The sequence below is a fragment of the Triturus cristatus genome, chromosome 9 (assembly GCF_964204655.1).
Source record: "Triturus cristatus chromosome 9, aTriCri1.1, whole genome shotgun sequence".
In the NCBI taxonomy this organism is placed as follows: domain Eukaryota; kingdom Metazoa; phylum Chordata; class Amphibia; order Caudata; family Salamandridae; genus Triturus; species Triturus cristatus.
In genome coordinates, this window is record NC_140592.1 from 76,497,902 (window position 1) to 76,511,316 (window position 13,415).

General features: G+C 44.7%; 1 protein-coding gene across 1 annotated transcript in view; it reads left to right on the forward strand.

Moving 5' to 3' along the window:
- FAM194C (family with sequence similarity 149 member C) overlaps window positions 1-13,415 on the forward strand; it is a 269,174-nt gene that overhangs the window by 44,424 nt on the left and 211,335 nt on the right. Inside the window, exons 2-3 of the mRNA XM_085624449.1 lie at window positions 3,979-4,414; window positions 13,105-13,200. Coding sequence (XP_085480575.1) covers window positions 4,018-4,414; window positions 13,105-13,200 — 493 coding nt within the window. The 5' untranslated portion in view covers window positions 3,979-4,017. The remainder of the gene's footprint in view (window positions 1-3,978; window positions 4,415-13,104; window positions 13,201-13,415) is intronic.

Sequence of the window (13,415 nt, forward strand, 5' to 3'; positions counted from 1 at the left end):
ACTTCTAAAATAACCCCTGCGTCATCCCCTTGGTAGCTTGGCACGAGCAGACAGGCTTACCTCTGAGGCTGTGTGTAAAGCATTTGTGAACACATGCAGTAATACAGTGAAAACACTACAAATGGACACTACACCAGTTCAGAAAAATAAGTAATCTTTATCTAAACCAGACGAGACCAAAACAACAAAAATCCACAATACAGTAATAAAAATATGACTTTCAAATGGTAGAAATAGTTCAGTTCAACGCAAATTGCTGATGCAACACTTTTCACACAAAGTACCTTAGATGCGTCGTGCACACAAACAAAAAGGGTCATAAAGAAGATGATGTGTTGATTCCTTACACTCAGGGAAGGTGATGCGTCGGTTCCTTGCTCCCTGGGTGGTGATGCGTCGGTTCCTTGCTCCGTGGGAGGTGATGCGTTGGTTCCTTACTGCTGCATAGGGGAGGTGAAGAGTCATCATTATCATATTTATTTGATTCAGACCTCAACTGAGATCAACAAATACATACATAAAATTATTATTAGTGAATTAAGATAACATTTTTAAGACTCTTTCTAAGATGGAGAAATAACAATGTATTGCGGTCCGCTTATACAGCATTTGATTGTATAAGTATATTAAAATTATGCACTTTACCTTGTTAAAACAGCTTTAAAAAACTTTTCAAAAACTTAAACCGATTATAGCATACGAATTCATTAACTGGAGAATTACACAGCAAGATTAAATCATTTTATAAAATAGCATTATACTTTAATTGAATTGGAATTATGTATCAGCGTCAAGCCTCTGCCATACTTGAATTAGGACAAATTAATAAAACGTGAAGCAAATCTTGTCGTCCACAGTGACACAATTCACATATGCCTTTAGAATTATTTGTACCGTCCCAACTGGTTAAAACTGTTGCTAATGGGAGTATGTCCATATCTAAGAGTAGGATGCAGCGCCTTACCCCATGTTCTAATTGAAATCGTAGATAGGGAGCATGGATTTTAAAATTACGCTTTGTAATGCTTTAGCTGGCTGCAATATTCTTGATCCTTTTCATAACTGATTCTAGGGGCCAGATGTTTTAAAAAGAGCTTCAGGTGCGCTAGTGACCACTCCTGTAACAGTGATACAGTGCACTGTGAAACCTCAGAAGCTTTTATAAAATGTCTATTAAAAGTATACCCAAATGATTCCTCTCTAAAAGTTTTCAATTTTAATAAGTGTCTTAATGTATTTGGTTCTGCATGTAGGAGGTTATACGCCCACCTTATGATGTTGGAGATTACACGGGCGAATATTCCCGTTAGAGATAACTAAAGGCGAAGAGCTTGGACTGGTACCGAATGAGACCGATGCGGCGTGCAGCGATTTCTTGAACTGCGGGCAGGCGCTGCATTGGTTTCTTCAGCAATGTGTCGGAAACAGGCACGGATGCGTCACACTTCTCGCAGTTGCGTTACTTTTCCATCTCTCAGAGGCAAACCGCCTCCAGAAGTCCAAAACAACAGCAGTCACCTTTTAGCAGGTCAGGGAGCTGGGGGTGAAGTCTTTGTGACCCTGAGACTTCAGAACAGGGGGCAAGCTCTTCTTTCAAGCCGTTGGAGATCTTCTTCAAGCAGGGGACACAGCACACAGCAAAGTCCTTTCTCCTTTCCTTGGCAGAAATAGCCACTGCAGGCCAACCCCAGACAGCAAACAGCATAGGGGCAGTATTCCTCCTCAGTTTCTCCACCTCTTCTCCTTGGCAAATGTTCCTCTTGATTTCCCAGAAAGTCTGGGGTCTGGGTCCATCTTTTTATACAGCAAAGTCCTTTGTTCTCTGGTGGCAGAGAAGGTCAGTGCTCAGTCAAAACAAATCCTGTCCTCTCTGGTGCAGCTTCCTGGCAGGAGGTGGAGACAGCATTGTGGAAGGCAGACCAGGACCATTCAGGTGAAAGGAAATATCCTTCCCCTACTCTAAATGCAGCCCAGGTCTATTCATCCTAGCCCTGACTCATCCATACTCTCTGGAGGCACTGCACCTACCCAGCCCCTGTCATCCATCCCAAAGCCAGACAGTCAATACACATCCTAGCAGAGGCACACTGGATGGCTAAGCAGGAAAATACCTACTTAATAAAAGTGGTATTTTCAAACACAGAATTCAAAAATCACCCTCACTAAATGATGTCTTTTAACATTCTGAGTTCAGGCATACCAAACTTTATTTTCCCGTGGGCAGTAATGTTCATAAGATGTTATGAGCAAACTCCCCATTCTTTCCTATGGGACATTTAGCCCTGCAATAGTGAAAAACGAAATTGGCAGTATTTCACTATCAGGGCATGCCACACACACAGGTGTTTCCTACTTTTCACATACACAGCACCCTGCCCACAGGGGTACCTTGGGCCTACCTTAGGGGTGACTAACATATAAGAAAAGGGAAGGCTAGGGCCTGGTAAGTGGGTGCATTTGCCAGGTCGTCAGGGCAGTACCAGATTGCACACAGTCACTGCAATGGCAGGCCTGAGTTACATTTTCAGGCTGCTTATGTGGGTGGCACAATCAGTGCTGCAGGCCCACTAGCAGCATTTGATTTACAGGTCCTTAGCACACACAATGCACTGCACTAGGGACTGACTAGTAAATCCAAATATGCCAATCATATAATCACTAATACATAACAATAATTTACAAAGGGAGCACTTGCAGTTTGGCACTGCAAAACAAAGTCCAACACACAGCAGAAACAAAGGAGACAAAGGCAAAAATACAGGGAAACCCACGCCAATGATGACAGGTCTAATAATTATCATTATTATGATTATTGTTATTAGTAATAGTTGTAGAAGTAGTATTATATGTATTATTGTTGCTATTATTATTGTAATTTTTATTATTAGTAGTAGAAGTAGCGCTATAAATATTATTATTATTTTTATTAATCATGACAGTAATAACAATAAGAAAAATTATTGTTATTAGTAGTGGTAGAAGTGGCATAAGTATTATTGTTATTAGTAGTATTAGTAGTAGTAGTACTAATATTATAAGTATTATTATTGTCTTTATTGTTGCTATTATTATTAATATTATTATTATTATTATATAGTTCATACACATGTTTTTTTTACTAATGTCCAAAATACCGCCCTATATGATAACATGAAGCGAGAAATAGAGCAAACTGTAATTGTGCTTTCCATATTCCATTCCCTACACAAGATATGTGACCCCAGACCTTTGATATCAACGTGATGTCTGCAGGTCTAACCCTAGCACAGTGTACACTAATGCCAAATATTCGGAAATTCATTGCAATGTTAAGAGTGCATCGGCGAGATTGCTTTCCTGATGATGCAGTCCGAAGCTCTTGGTGTAGGAATCAGCCTCAAAACACAACCTTCATTTGAAGCACTGGCACTGAACAGAGGATGGATTGAAGAATTGTGTGATGTAAAAGAGGTTCAGAGAAAGGGAAGGACTTAGGGGTGCCAGATGTATGTGCTAATGGCCCCCTTGCGCGTTTGTCAATCCCATAGGTCAGGTCCTGGTACCACTGGCACACATCAGTGTCACCTTACAACTATATCAGTTTTCAGGCATATCATAACCCCCCCCAATGACTCATCTGCTTATTGGCGATAGGTGGTGACATGAATCTAATCTTGCCAACTTCATGTTGTCATTGCTTCCTAGAGTGCTTTCGTCCATAGGTTTGCACTATCTTTTAATTGTAGTCTTCATTAGACTTACCCATTAGAATTACCCATTTGACATCACCCCAGAGCTGTGTCACAGGATAAAATTGTGCCACATGAAGGAAATGCCAAGTTGTAAAACTAAGAATAGGTGAGAGATCAAATAGGCAACTCCCTTTAGTAGCAATCCTTGACTGCAGCTAATCTGACATGAGCAAACCCAGGATACAAATGTAGTGTGTTAGTAGGGTCTTTAAACAAAACATGAGTTGTTTCTTTTCCCTTTATATAGGGCATGCTAAAGAAGACATCACAATGAATGTAAGGCGAGATGGACAGCAGACTAGAGAATGCCCACTCCTATGCGGAGTACAAAGCATTAGCCCCAATGATGATGGACGACCTTATGCATGTGATGCAGGTTTTCCGGCATGGTGGTGGCAAACTGTACCATGGTATCAAGGTTATCTTTGATTTCAGATGGGAGGAATTATTGACATTGTCACAAACACCACCGAACTTTGGGTCCTATGATGTTCGTATTCAGTTTGGCGCCAATCCAACTCCTGCTTTGCCTGACCAAGAGAACCTCAAGAACCCTTGGAGAGCGCACCGCATAGCCTTGGGCACCGAAGCCCGACAGACTTTGCTCCTCTTTCGCCGAAAGTCCAGGAAAATCCTTAGGGGCTTGCAACGACTGGAAATAGAGAGGCATCTTCCCTGCACAGGTAAGGACTTATTAATAATATATTGGACAATGGTTGGCACAAGGTGTATGTAGTCGCTCCATTCTCGCAACTTCACACCCCAGGCAGTGTCGCATTAATCCACACTCTGAATCGATAAAACGAGGGTGATGTTGGCTTTTGCATGGTAATAGTGTAGTAGGAAGTATGCAGAGGCCAAGAGACGTATGATGGTTTGTTCTATTTTTGGGTTCTCTTTTTCTTTAAAGTAGTATGCCTAGTGAGGCATATAGCAGCCTCATGGTCAGTGTTTACCTTCAGGTTGCTTAGTATTAATCTGCAGTCAGTGGAGTAGACTAGCAAGTAGATGAGTCTAATTGCCATGTGAAAATGTGTTCTCTGATCTGATAGGCTATTGTCTTCTATTTCTTTTCCAATTGCATCTCCACAACCATTTTGTTCACACTTCCTTAAATAAATACACAATTTTTTCAGGAGCTGAATATGACAAGAATTTAGATTCAGAGTTTTGTTGGAAGAGATTCAAACCACCAGAGTGATGGAGTTATCACCACTGCCACACTGGTGAGAGAAGGGCCACCATAATTCAAGATGGAAGCCAACAAAGCAATGCTTACCTTCAGAATAGGGAAACTTGATGATAGGAAATGCATCATGCTGGTGTAATGCGGAATTGCCTTATGCCATAGTGTTGGGGTACTGAGAACATATCCCAACATTGAGTTTAGTTCGCTCGTCACCCCGTTTCAAGGGTCCCTGCCTTGCCAGGAGATTTATGCCAGTTTATGAGGGTACCTCGAAAATTCACTCCTGCAATGACAATCATGATTTGCAAGACGATCATTCGCCATATTGATGCCACCAGAAATGGTGTGGACCAGTCTCACTGGATCTGGCAGCCTGATCGTCATCATCATAAACAGCTATGGAGGACCATTTCTGGCTCAGTCCTTGGTTTCTTCATATGTGGACACGTGAGGGATATTGATGAGTCAGAAATGGCTATGTCTATTCGGCACTCTAATATAAATAGGGCGTCAGAATGGCAGGAAGGGCAGAATTTACAGTGCTTTGTCAAAAGCAATTAAACCATCCCCAAAAATGCAAATAATTTCATCCTGACCTAATAGAGCATATGTGTTGATGTGGCCAGTGACATCTGAATGCCTGTAGATATTGTAATTCTGGATGAAACTGAAACTAGGCCTGGGCGGAATTCCAATTGCACCAGAGTAATCAGAGTGGTTTCGGTAATTCTGCGTTACTCTTTGGTGCGAATGCTGATAATTACATGATTACTCCTGCTCGCGTAAATTGGGGATAAAAATCCTATTGCAAAACCACATTTAGCGAGTGCAAGCGGCCACTCACTAATTGAGCACTGCTGCATTTAGTGTTATTTTTTAGTGCAAAAATGCACCCTCGCATCCATATTCGATGCGAGAATGCATTTTGCATTAAGAAAATAGTGCTGAATGTTGAGAATAAGTTGGGGATAAATACTACCCCAGGAGACCATTTACCGATTGCCTACTCATGTTCTGCTATTATAGAAAACGGGGTAACCCAAAATAATCAAAGGACCTGGGTATCATCTGGTACAAAAAACACAATGGTCCTGGACCTATCTTTCAGTTGAATATATAAAAATTTCTCATTTAGCATATTATTGAATAAAGCAATAAACAAAGGAATCTAATTTCCAAAAAGAAATATAATGTCAATATAAATTCAAAAAAGTGCAACAGAGAGACCATAAAACTGGGTCACCGTATATTTATTTAAAGGAATTTTGGTGAGAACCAGACAGTATATAATACAACATAACAATTTCAAAAAAGAGAATTTGGAAAGGTTTTTGAATTGACATAAGAATATATTGTGTGAATATAATTGGGCCAGGTTACCCAAGGACGGTGACTCACAACTGATTCCATTGTTTTCTTTGATATATTGAAACCTTTCATACATTCATGTTGAAACATCTTTCTTTCTCACATCACTTTTGAGCACCCTGTTTCATCTGCACGTCTCCCTCTGGAGCAACCTTTCCAAATTCTCTTTTTTGAAATTGTTATGTTGTATTATATACTGTCTGGTTCTCACCAAAATTCCTTTAAATAAATATACGGTGACCCAGTTTTATGGTCTCTCTGTTGCACTTTTTTGAATTTATATTGACATTATATTTCTTTTTGGAAATTAGATTCCTTTGTTTATTGCTTTATTCAATAATATGCTAAATGAGAACTTTTGATATATTCAACTGAAAGATAGGTCTAGGACCATTGTGTTTTTTGTACTCATGTTCTGCTGCATTTAGCGCTATTTCTTAGTGCAAAAATGCATCCTCTTTCCATTTTGGATATGAGGGGGCATTTTTGTGTTAAGAAATAGCACTAAATGCAGAATTACCCTTCTTGCGTAATTCCTCATAATCTTGAAGAATTCTTAGGTAATTCATCATGATTACACTACACAGAATTATGCGAGTTATGCCCAGCCTGAACTAAAAGCGGAAGGATGCTCTATCTTGGACCATACATTATGCATAGAGAACCTCGGGGCATAATGCCGTTCCGGTTGGAGACCCCACATCCGGAACCATCTGGGCTGCTGGGCTGTCAACTGGCATTGGCAGCAGTAGCAGAGACTGGGGGACGAGGTCCCAAGTGGGGGAACCACTGTGAAGGCTGATCCAGAGTCCTGTGAATGTGTGGGGGCCAATCGCTCTGCCGCCGACCCTTGTGGCCTATCAGCATGTGGTGCGCACCTCAGAGCAACCTGTGCAGAACAGAGGCAGATTGCCCTTTGTCATCTCCTCCCCCTCCATGTTGCAGGGCAGTACAGGAGCCCGCATCAAATCAGTGATACGGGTCAAGGGCCTGAGACAACTGTTGACATCCCCACCTCCTGAGCGGCCCCAAGAGGAGGTACATCTGATATGATATGGTGTGTTTTAATAAAGCGTGCAAAATAACCAGGGTGTCTTGATGCTGGCAACTGTAAGAAAAGATCAGAAGACCTGGCTAGCACACTATTGATTAGAAAGCAACCAAGTGATCCTGATGGGGGTGGGTGCCGGTCAATAGGAGCGATACGAGGCTTCACCTCCCACGACTGAAGGTGCTGGACGGGCTGTGGGGGCTTCTTTGCACTCCTACCCTGAGCTTACAGCAGAGGTGCAACCCCCAGAGGGTATGCAACTGTGGTGGCTGCTCATGCTTAACTAGCCTAAGGGTTGATGAAGGCCACTTGTAGGCTGTTGATGGTAGCAGGGTGAGGACTACTACATCCCATGGCACATACAGAGTGAGGGGTTATTTGTGCCTCCCCAGGGGCCTTAACTTCCACCACAGCCCTGGGGGAAAGGCAGTCCCCGTACTTTAATTTACTGCTCATAACTCCTTGGAACTTTGTCTGAACGTGGGTAGTACCCCTTGCTTGAAGGCAGCCATAAAGTTGTCCCCTGCAGCATCTGACCAGATGGAGGTGAAACAGGACAAGATCCTTGCTGCCATCACCGACACCACAAGCCATCTTGGTGGCTGAATCGATGCGGAGGAGGTAGAGCTGGGCCTTTTGAGGGAGAACCAGTGTAAACTCTCTGATTGAGTCTTCCAGACTGAATCGACAACACAAGCCATCCAACTCGTAACTAAGGAACTTGCTAGCAGGAAAATGAGGCTTATGAATACAGTCTGCTACCTGGAGGGCAGAGTGGAGGATGCAGAGGGGAGATCAAGGTGTAATAATCTCTGCATTATTGGCCTCCCAGAGTCGGCGGAGGGGACAGACCCCACTGCTTTCTTTAAGACATGGCTCTCTACAACTGTGGTCTCTGTGGGATTGTCACCTTTCTTTGCTGTGGAGTGGGTCCACCCAGTGCTTGCACGGCATCCTCTGCCTGGAACCCTCCCACGGCCGGTGGTGGCAAGGCTCCTAAACCTTAGAGACAAAGACACAATACTTCGGGCACTAGACAATCAGGCCAGCTTGCCTTTGAGAATACGAGAATACTCCTATTCCTGGACTATACGTTGGCAGTCCAATGCAAGCAGGTGTCTGTTTTTTGGAAGTGAAGAGAAAGCTACAGGATGCAGGCCTCACATATTGATTGCTCTTTCCAACCAAACTTGAAGTGATTCAATGCCCAATTTTTTTTTTACAAAGTTGGAGGATGCCTGGGATTGGGTGGAACAGAAGTGTTATGAACCATTGGAGTCGGAGCTCCTCGTTGACGGACGGCACCCACTCCCCCGCCTAAGTGTAAGAGGCCTAGGCTGTGGAGACAAGCAAAACCAGCTACAGGCACCACTTCACTAACTCAGGCTAGGAAAGAACAGACGCAGGTGTTAGCTGTTGCCTCTGGAGTCTGCACACTGGGCACATCTCTTATCACTGATGACTCGGAAGAGGTGCCGTTGGGGAAGGAGTCAGACACATTGTGGTCTAGTACCATCTCGGTCTTACTTCCCAGAGTTACACCACAAACGTCTGATGACATTGGCTGATCATGAATGAGAACTTGCCGCCCCCTTAGCAGCCTCTGGCGCCTTGATAGTCCACCTCTACTATACTGTTGGCCTGCCAAGCTGCTTCCCCCCACTGTTCATGTGAGGTGCTCTGGAGCTCTCTGGGAGATCAAGGTTCGTAGAACTTACTGTTCACGTGTTCGGACCGCCAGATGTCACTCTGCCGCCCTGGGGAAGGGAGTTGGGTTTTCTGTCTTGTAGTTATTGAACCTTACATCATGTGAACATCCTGGGTGGGAACTGTGTGACAGCTTGACCGGTCTTTCATTTTCTGCTCCCTCCCCATACCTCCCTGTCAGTAGCTAGTGAATGTCTAGGTAGTTATTTCCAACTAAGAAGGTCAGGGGTATGGGCTCAGCTAAGAAGCATCAATCCATTTATCCATACATTAAGAGGCGAGGGGCCCATATTGCATTCTTGCAAGAAACCGACATAGCGAAGGGGGAGGAACTTGGGCTTCAAAGAAGTTGGAAGGGTAGGTGATTCTGCACAGTCTATTCAGGTTATGCGAGGGGGTGCTAATATGGGTACGGCCATCAGTCCCCTTCAAGTTTGAGGCGGTTGAGGTGGACCCGGAGGGTCATTATGATGTTTGTGGAGGGCCAGCTGGAGAGAACAGCTATCTCACTAGGGAGTGTGTACTTGCAAAATGCTGCAGAGAAGCAGTTCCTGGCCAATGTGTCGTCTCTATTGACCAGATGGTTTCATTTACCCTGGATTGTAGGAATGGGATTTTAATTGCGTATTGATCACTGAGTTGGATAGATCACACCCTGGCTCCACCGCTCTGCAACTATGCATGCTGCATCCAATTTGTCACAGTGCCTTACTCATTGGTCATTCGTCAATAGCTGGAGGGGCTGTAGCCAGAAGCAAGGGAATATTTCTACTAATCCCCGCCCCATGACCTCCATATCTGCCTTGACCATTTCCTCTGCCACTCCACCATACAGCTCAAAACCACAGGAGTGGAATACCTGGGGAGAACCCTCTCAGATCATAACCCACTTTTTCTACACATTTGGTGGGGGGAGCCTACTCCGCCTGGCGCTTCCAATGTGAAATGGCTCTTGAAAAGCTAAACAATTATATAGCTGAGAATTGCGGGACAGCAACCATGAGACTAGAAGAATGGAAAGCCCTTAAAACTATGGTGGGGGCCACCGCATTTGCCTGATCATTGGGGCATGGGGCAAGATATGCTGTGAGCTCATCTAGGTGGAATCGTCTTTAGGAGGACTTGAGAGAGCTGCACTGGCCTCCAGTGCTGCTTGGAGGGAACTGCCTGAAGTGAGAGATCATCAAACTCACCTCCTTGCATCCTTATGGTGTGTAGATTACAGGGCGTATCAAGCAAAACAACACACGGAGGGGGACAAACCGAATCGCCATTTGGCGTGGCTTTTGAAGCGAGCATCCAATGTGGAGCTGATAACCGCCATCTGCCTTTCCCCGACATTGTTTGGCACCACCCAAGAAGCAATACATGATGCCTTCTGCAAGCATTACCAGGCCCTGTACAACTCTGTACAGGTACAACGACAATCTGGTGTTCATGATTTTCTCTCCACAGTCACCTTGCCAGTGATCCCCCCAGAGGAGAGAGGGGGACTGAATAGCCCGATCGCAGGGCAGGAAATCCGATGGGCCATACATGACTCTCCCACTTGCAAAACTCAGGGCCTAGTTGGCCTAATTGTTGAGTTTTATGGAGTGTATGAAGACCTACATGTTCCCAAACTGCTTGATGTCTATACCACTGCTCTTGCTGCTGGTTGTTTGCCCTAAACTATAAGAGAGGTGCTTCTGGTTTCGCTCTCAAAGTCGGCACAGGACCTGTTAGAGGTCTCTTCCTACAGACAACTGTCCCTGTTGGGCAGTGACTATAGGGGTTTGAGCAAGATCCTTGCAACACGGCTGATGGGACATATGCCAGTGCTGGTCTACTCTGACCAAAATGGATTCACACCGGGCAGGTCCATTAACCTGCCCTTAACATCTATAGGCTGCACAGACAGCTGGTGGAGGCTCCGCAACAGTGGCCCCATGTGGCCTACCTGGGTTTAGACCTAGAGAAGGCCTTTAACACCCTAGATTGGGACTACATGTTCGTGGCCTTACAAAAAATGGGCATTAGGGGCAGGCTGCTGCGGATTATCAAAATGCTCTATATGGTGCCTTCAGCGAGAGTCAAAATAGGCTGTCGCATTTCCACCCCTCTGCTAGTAGGCAGGGGCATGCATCAGGGTTGTCCTCCCTCTCCACTACTTTGCCAATCTGGACAAGTCTGGGGCATACCCATCTGCAGCGTAACACACGCCGGCTCACTGTATGCCGATGATGTCCTTGTGTACCTCAGGGATATCTGTAGTGGCATAGATGATATTATGCATATACTGGACATCTTCAAAACTGCCTCGGGTTGGCAGTGAACTGGTATAAGACCTATCAGTTTCCACTCCACCTGGACTGCTCTCCACATCCCATAAATATTGATACACACGTTATTAAGTGGGAACCACACACCTTTAGATACCTGGTTAGAAATATGTATCATATGACTGAGGACATACTAGATGGTAACCTCACAAAAGCAATTTACTCCTTGCGACCCCAGATAGACATTTGGTGCTCTCCCCCCCTGCTAGTGCAAGGCAGAGTGGTCCTCTCGAAAATGGTTATGCTGTCAATCTGTTGATCCTCGTCCCTCACAGCACGTTTAAGACATCCAATGCAATGTTGGGTTGCCTCATGAGGAATAAGGGGAGATGCAGAGTGGTGCTGGCATAGCTGAACCTGTCAACAGAGCATGGATGACTAGGAGCTCCTGAATTCAAACATTACTATCTAGCGGCACAGCTCCAATGTCCAACCTGCTGGTTGGCTGGGTGCCACCTAGCAGAAGTGTGTTCAGGGTCGAGGAAGAGAGCATTGAGGCTTGTGCCGAAATTGTTTCTCCTAGGATTGGTGCTGCATACATCCTCAAATGCTCTACTTTGAGTTGCGCATGAGTGCCATCATAGAGCGCTGAAGGTTGCACCTGGTTTGCCATTGTATGCTCTGGCGATCCCCATGGGCTCTATCTGCTCATTTTGAGCAAACATGTTTAGGGAGGAAATGGCGCTTTGGGAATCAGCAAGGGTGGGTACATGAGGGAACATGTTCTGTGTCTGGAATTTTGGTCACTTTTGACCTCCTGACAGAATGAACACGTCTTCCAGTAGGTCCATTTTTAGCACAGGCATCTCATTATAGTGCTAGAGTGTATGTGGGGCATTACTGGTTCTGACCTCACAATGCACCCCTGATGCAGGTACTCTACACCATGGGCAATGGGCACACATTGATTCCGTGGCTCACAAGAGCCATTCCTTATGACACTCAAGACCTGTTGAGAGCCCTTTGGCAAGCCTGGAAGATGGACTTTGGAACTGCATAGACCCAGAAGTAATGAGACAGAGTTTTGATATACCCGAGAAAGGTCTTGCGCAATGCCCGCTTTCAATATATACCAATATATACCATACAACGGATTGCATAGAGCTTACTTAACATTGGCTAAGATGGCTAAGATGCACAAGATATACCCTCTGGAACGCCCTCGCTGCCGGCTTCGGTGACAGATATGGTGCATATGTTTTGGACCTTGACGCCCATCGGGCAAAGTTTGCGCACGATTAGATTTATTTCATTCATTCATTCATCTGTCTGTCAGCTTGAGCACTTTGTGTGGACATCTGCACCATACTCTCATGTGTCAAAGGCTGGGGGGATTTGGATTGCATGACTGGCTGTTTATCTGGCCCTGAGATGTGAGGGGCTCACTGCACTCCAAATATAGCCATTTGTGTACCAAACCAGAGAGTGGCGAACCATTTTTCGTGCTTGCATTAAGACCCATGGCACCCTGGCTACGCCACTGAACACTAGTGAATTGAGGTGAATCAGCTCACAGTGTAAGTGACACAAAATATAAACTCACAAGTCTTCTAAATTTCAAGAGATAACTTATTGCTTGCATTTACTTTACTCAGCACTTTTACCTTGCCAGGAGAACCATATCCTCATGGATGGGCACTACTTGAATGCAGTCAATTATTTATTAGTGCAAAAGCAAATTTAACTAAACAGCTACCTGTAACTATGATCCATTAACAACTTCCATTTCTCTTGCAGGAAAAAAATCTAAAGGAAGTAGTACACTTGGGAGCAAAGATGGAGCTCCAGGAGAATCGAATACAAAGCAACACACGGGCAAAAAGTTGAAGCCAGGTGAGGTGAGAAAAGACGTGGTAGTTCATCGAAGGGTAGAGATCAGGCTTCCTGGTTTCTTTAAGGGACTGAGTGGGGGCTTACCTTGACTGCTGCCTGCCTGCCAGCTGGCCCCATGTGGTCATTCTGGAACCCAGGGCAGTGTTCGCTCCATGACCCCATCCTGGTGGCTTCTCAATCAATCAATAAATCCATCAAATTGTAGAGTGCGACTT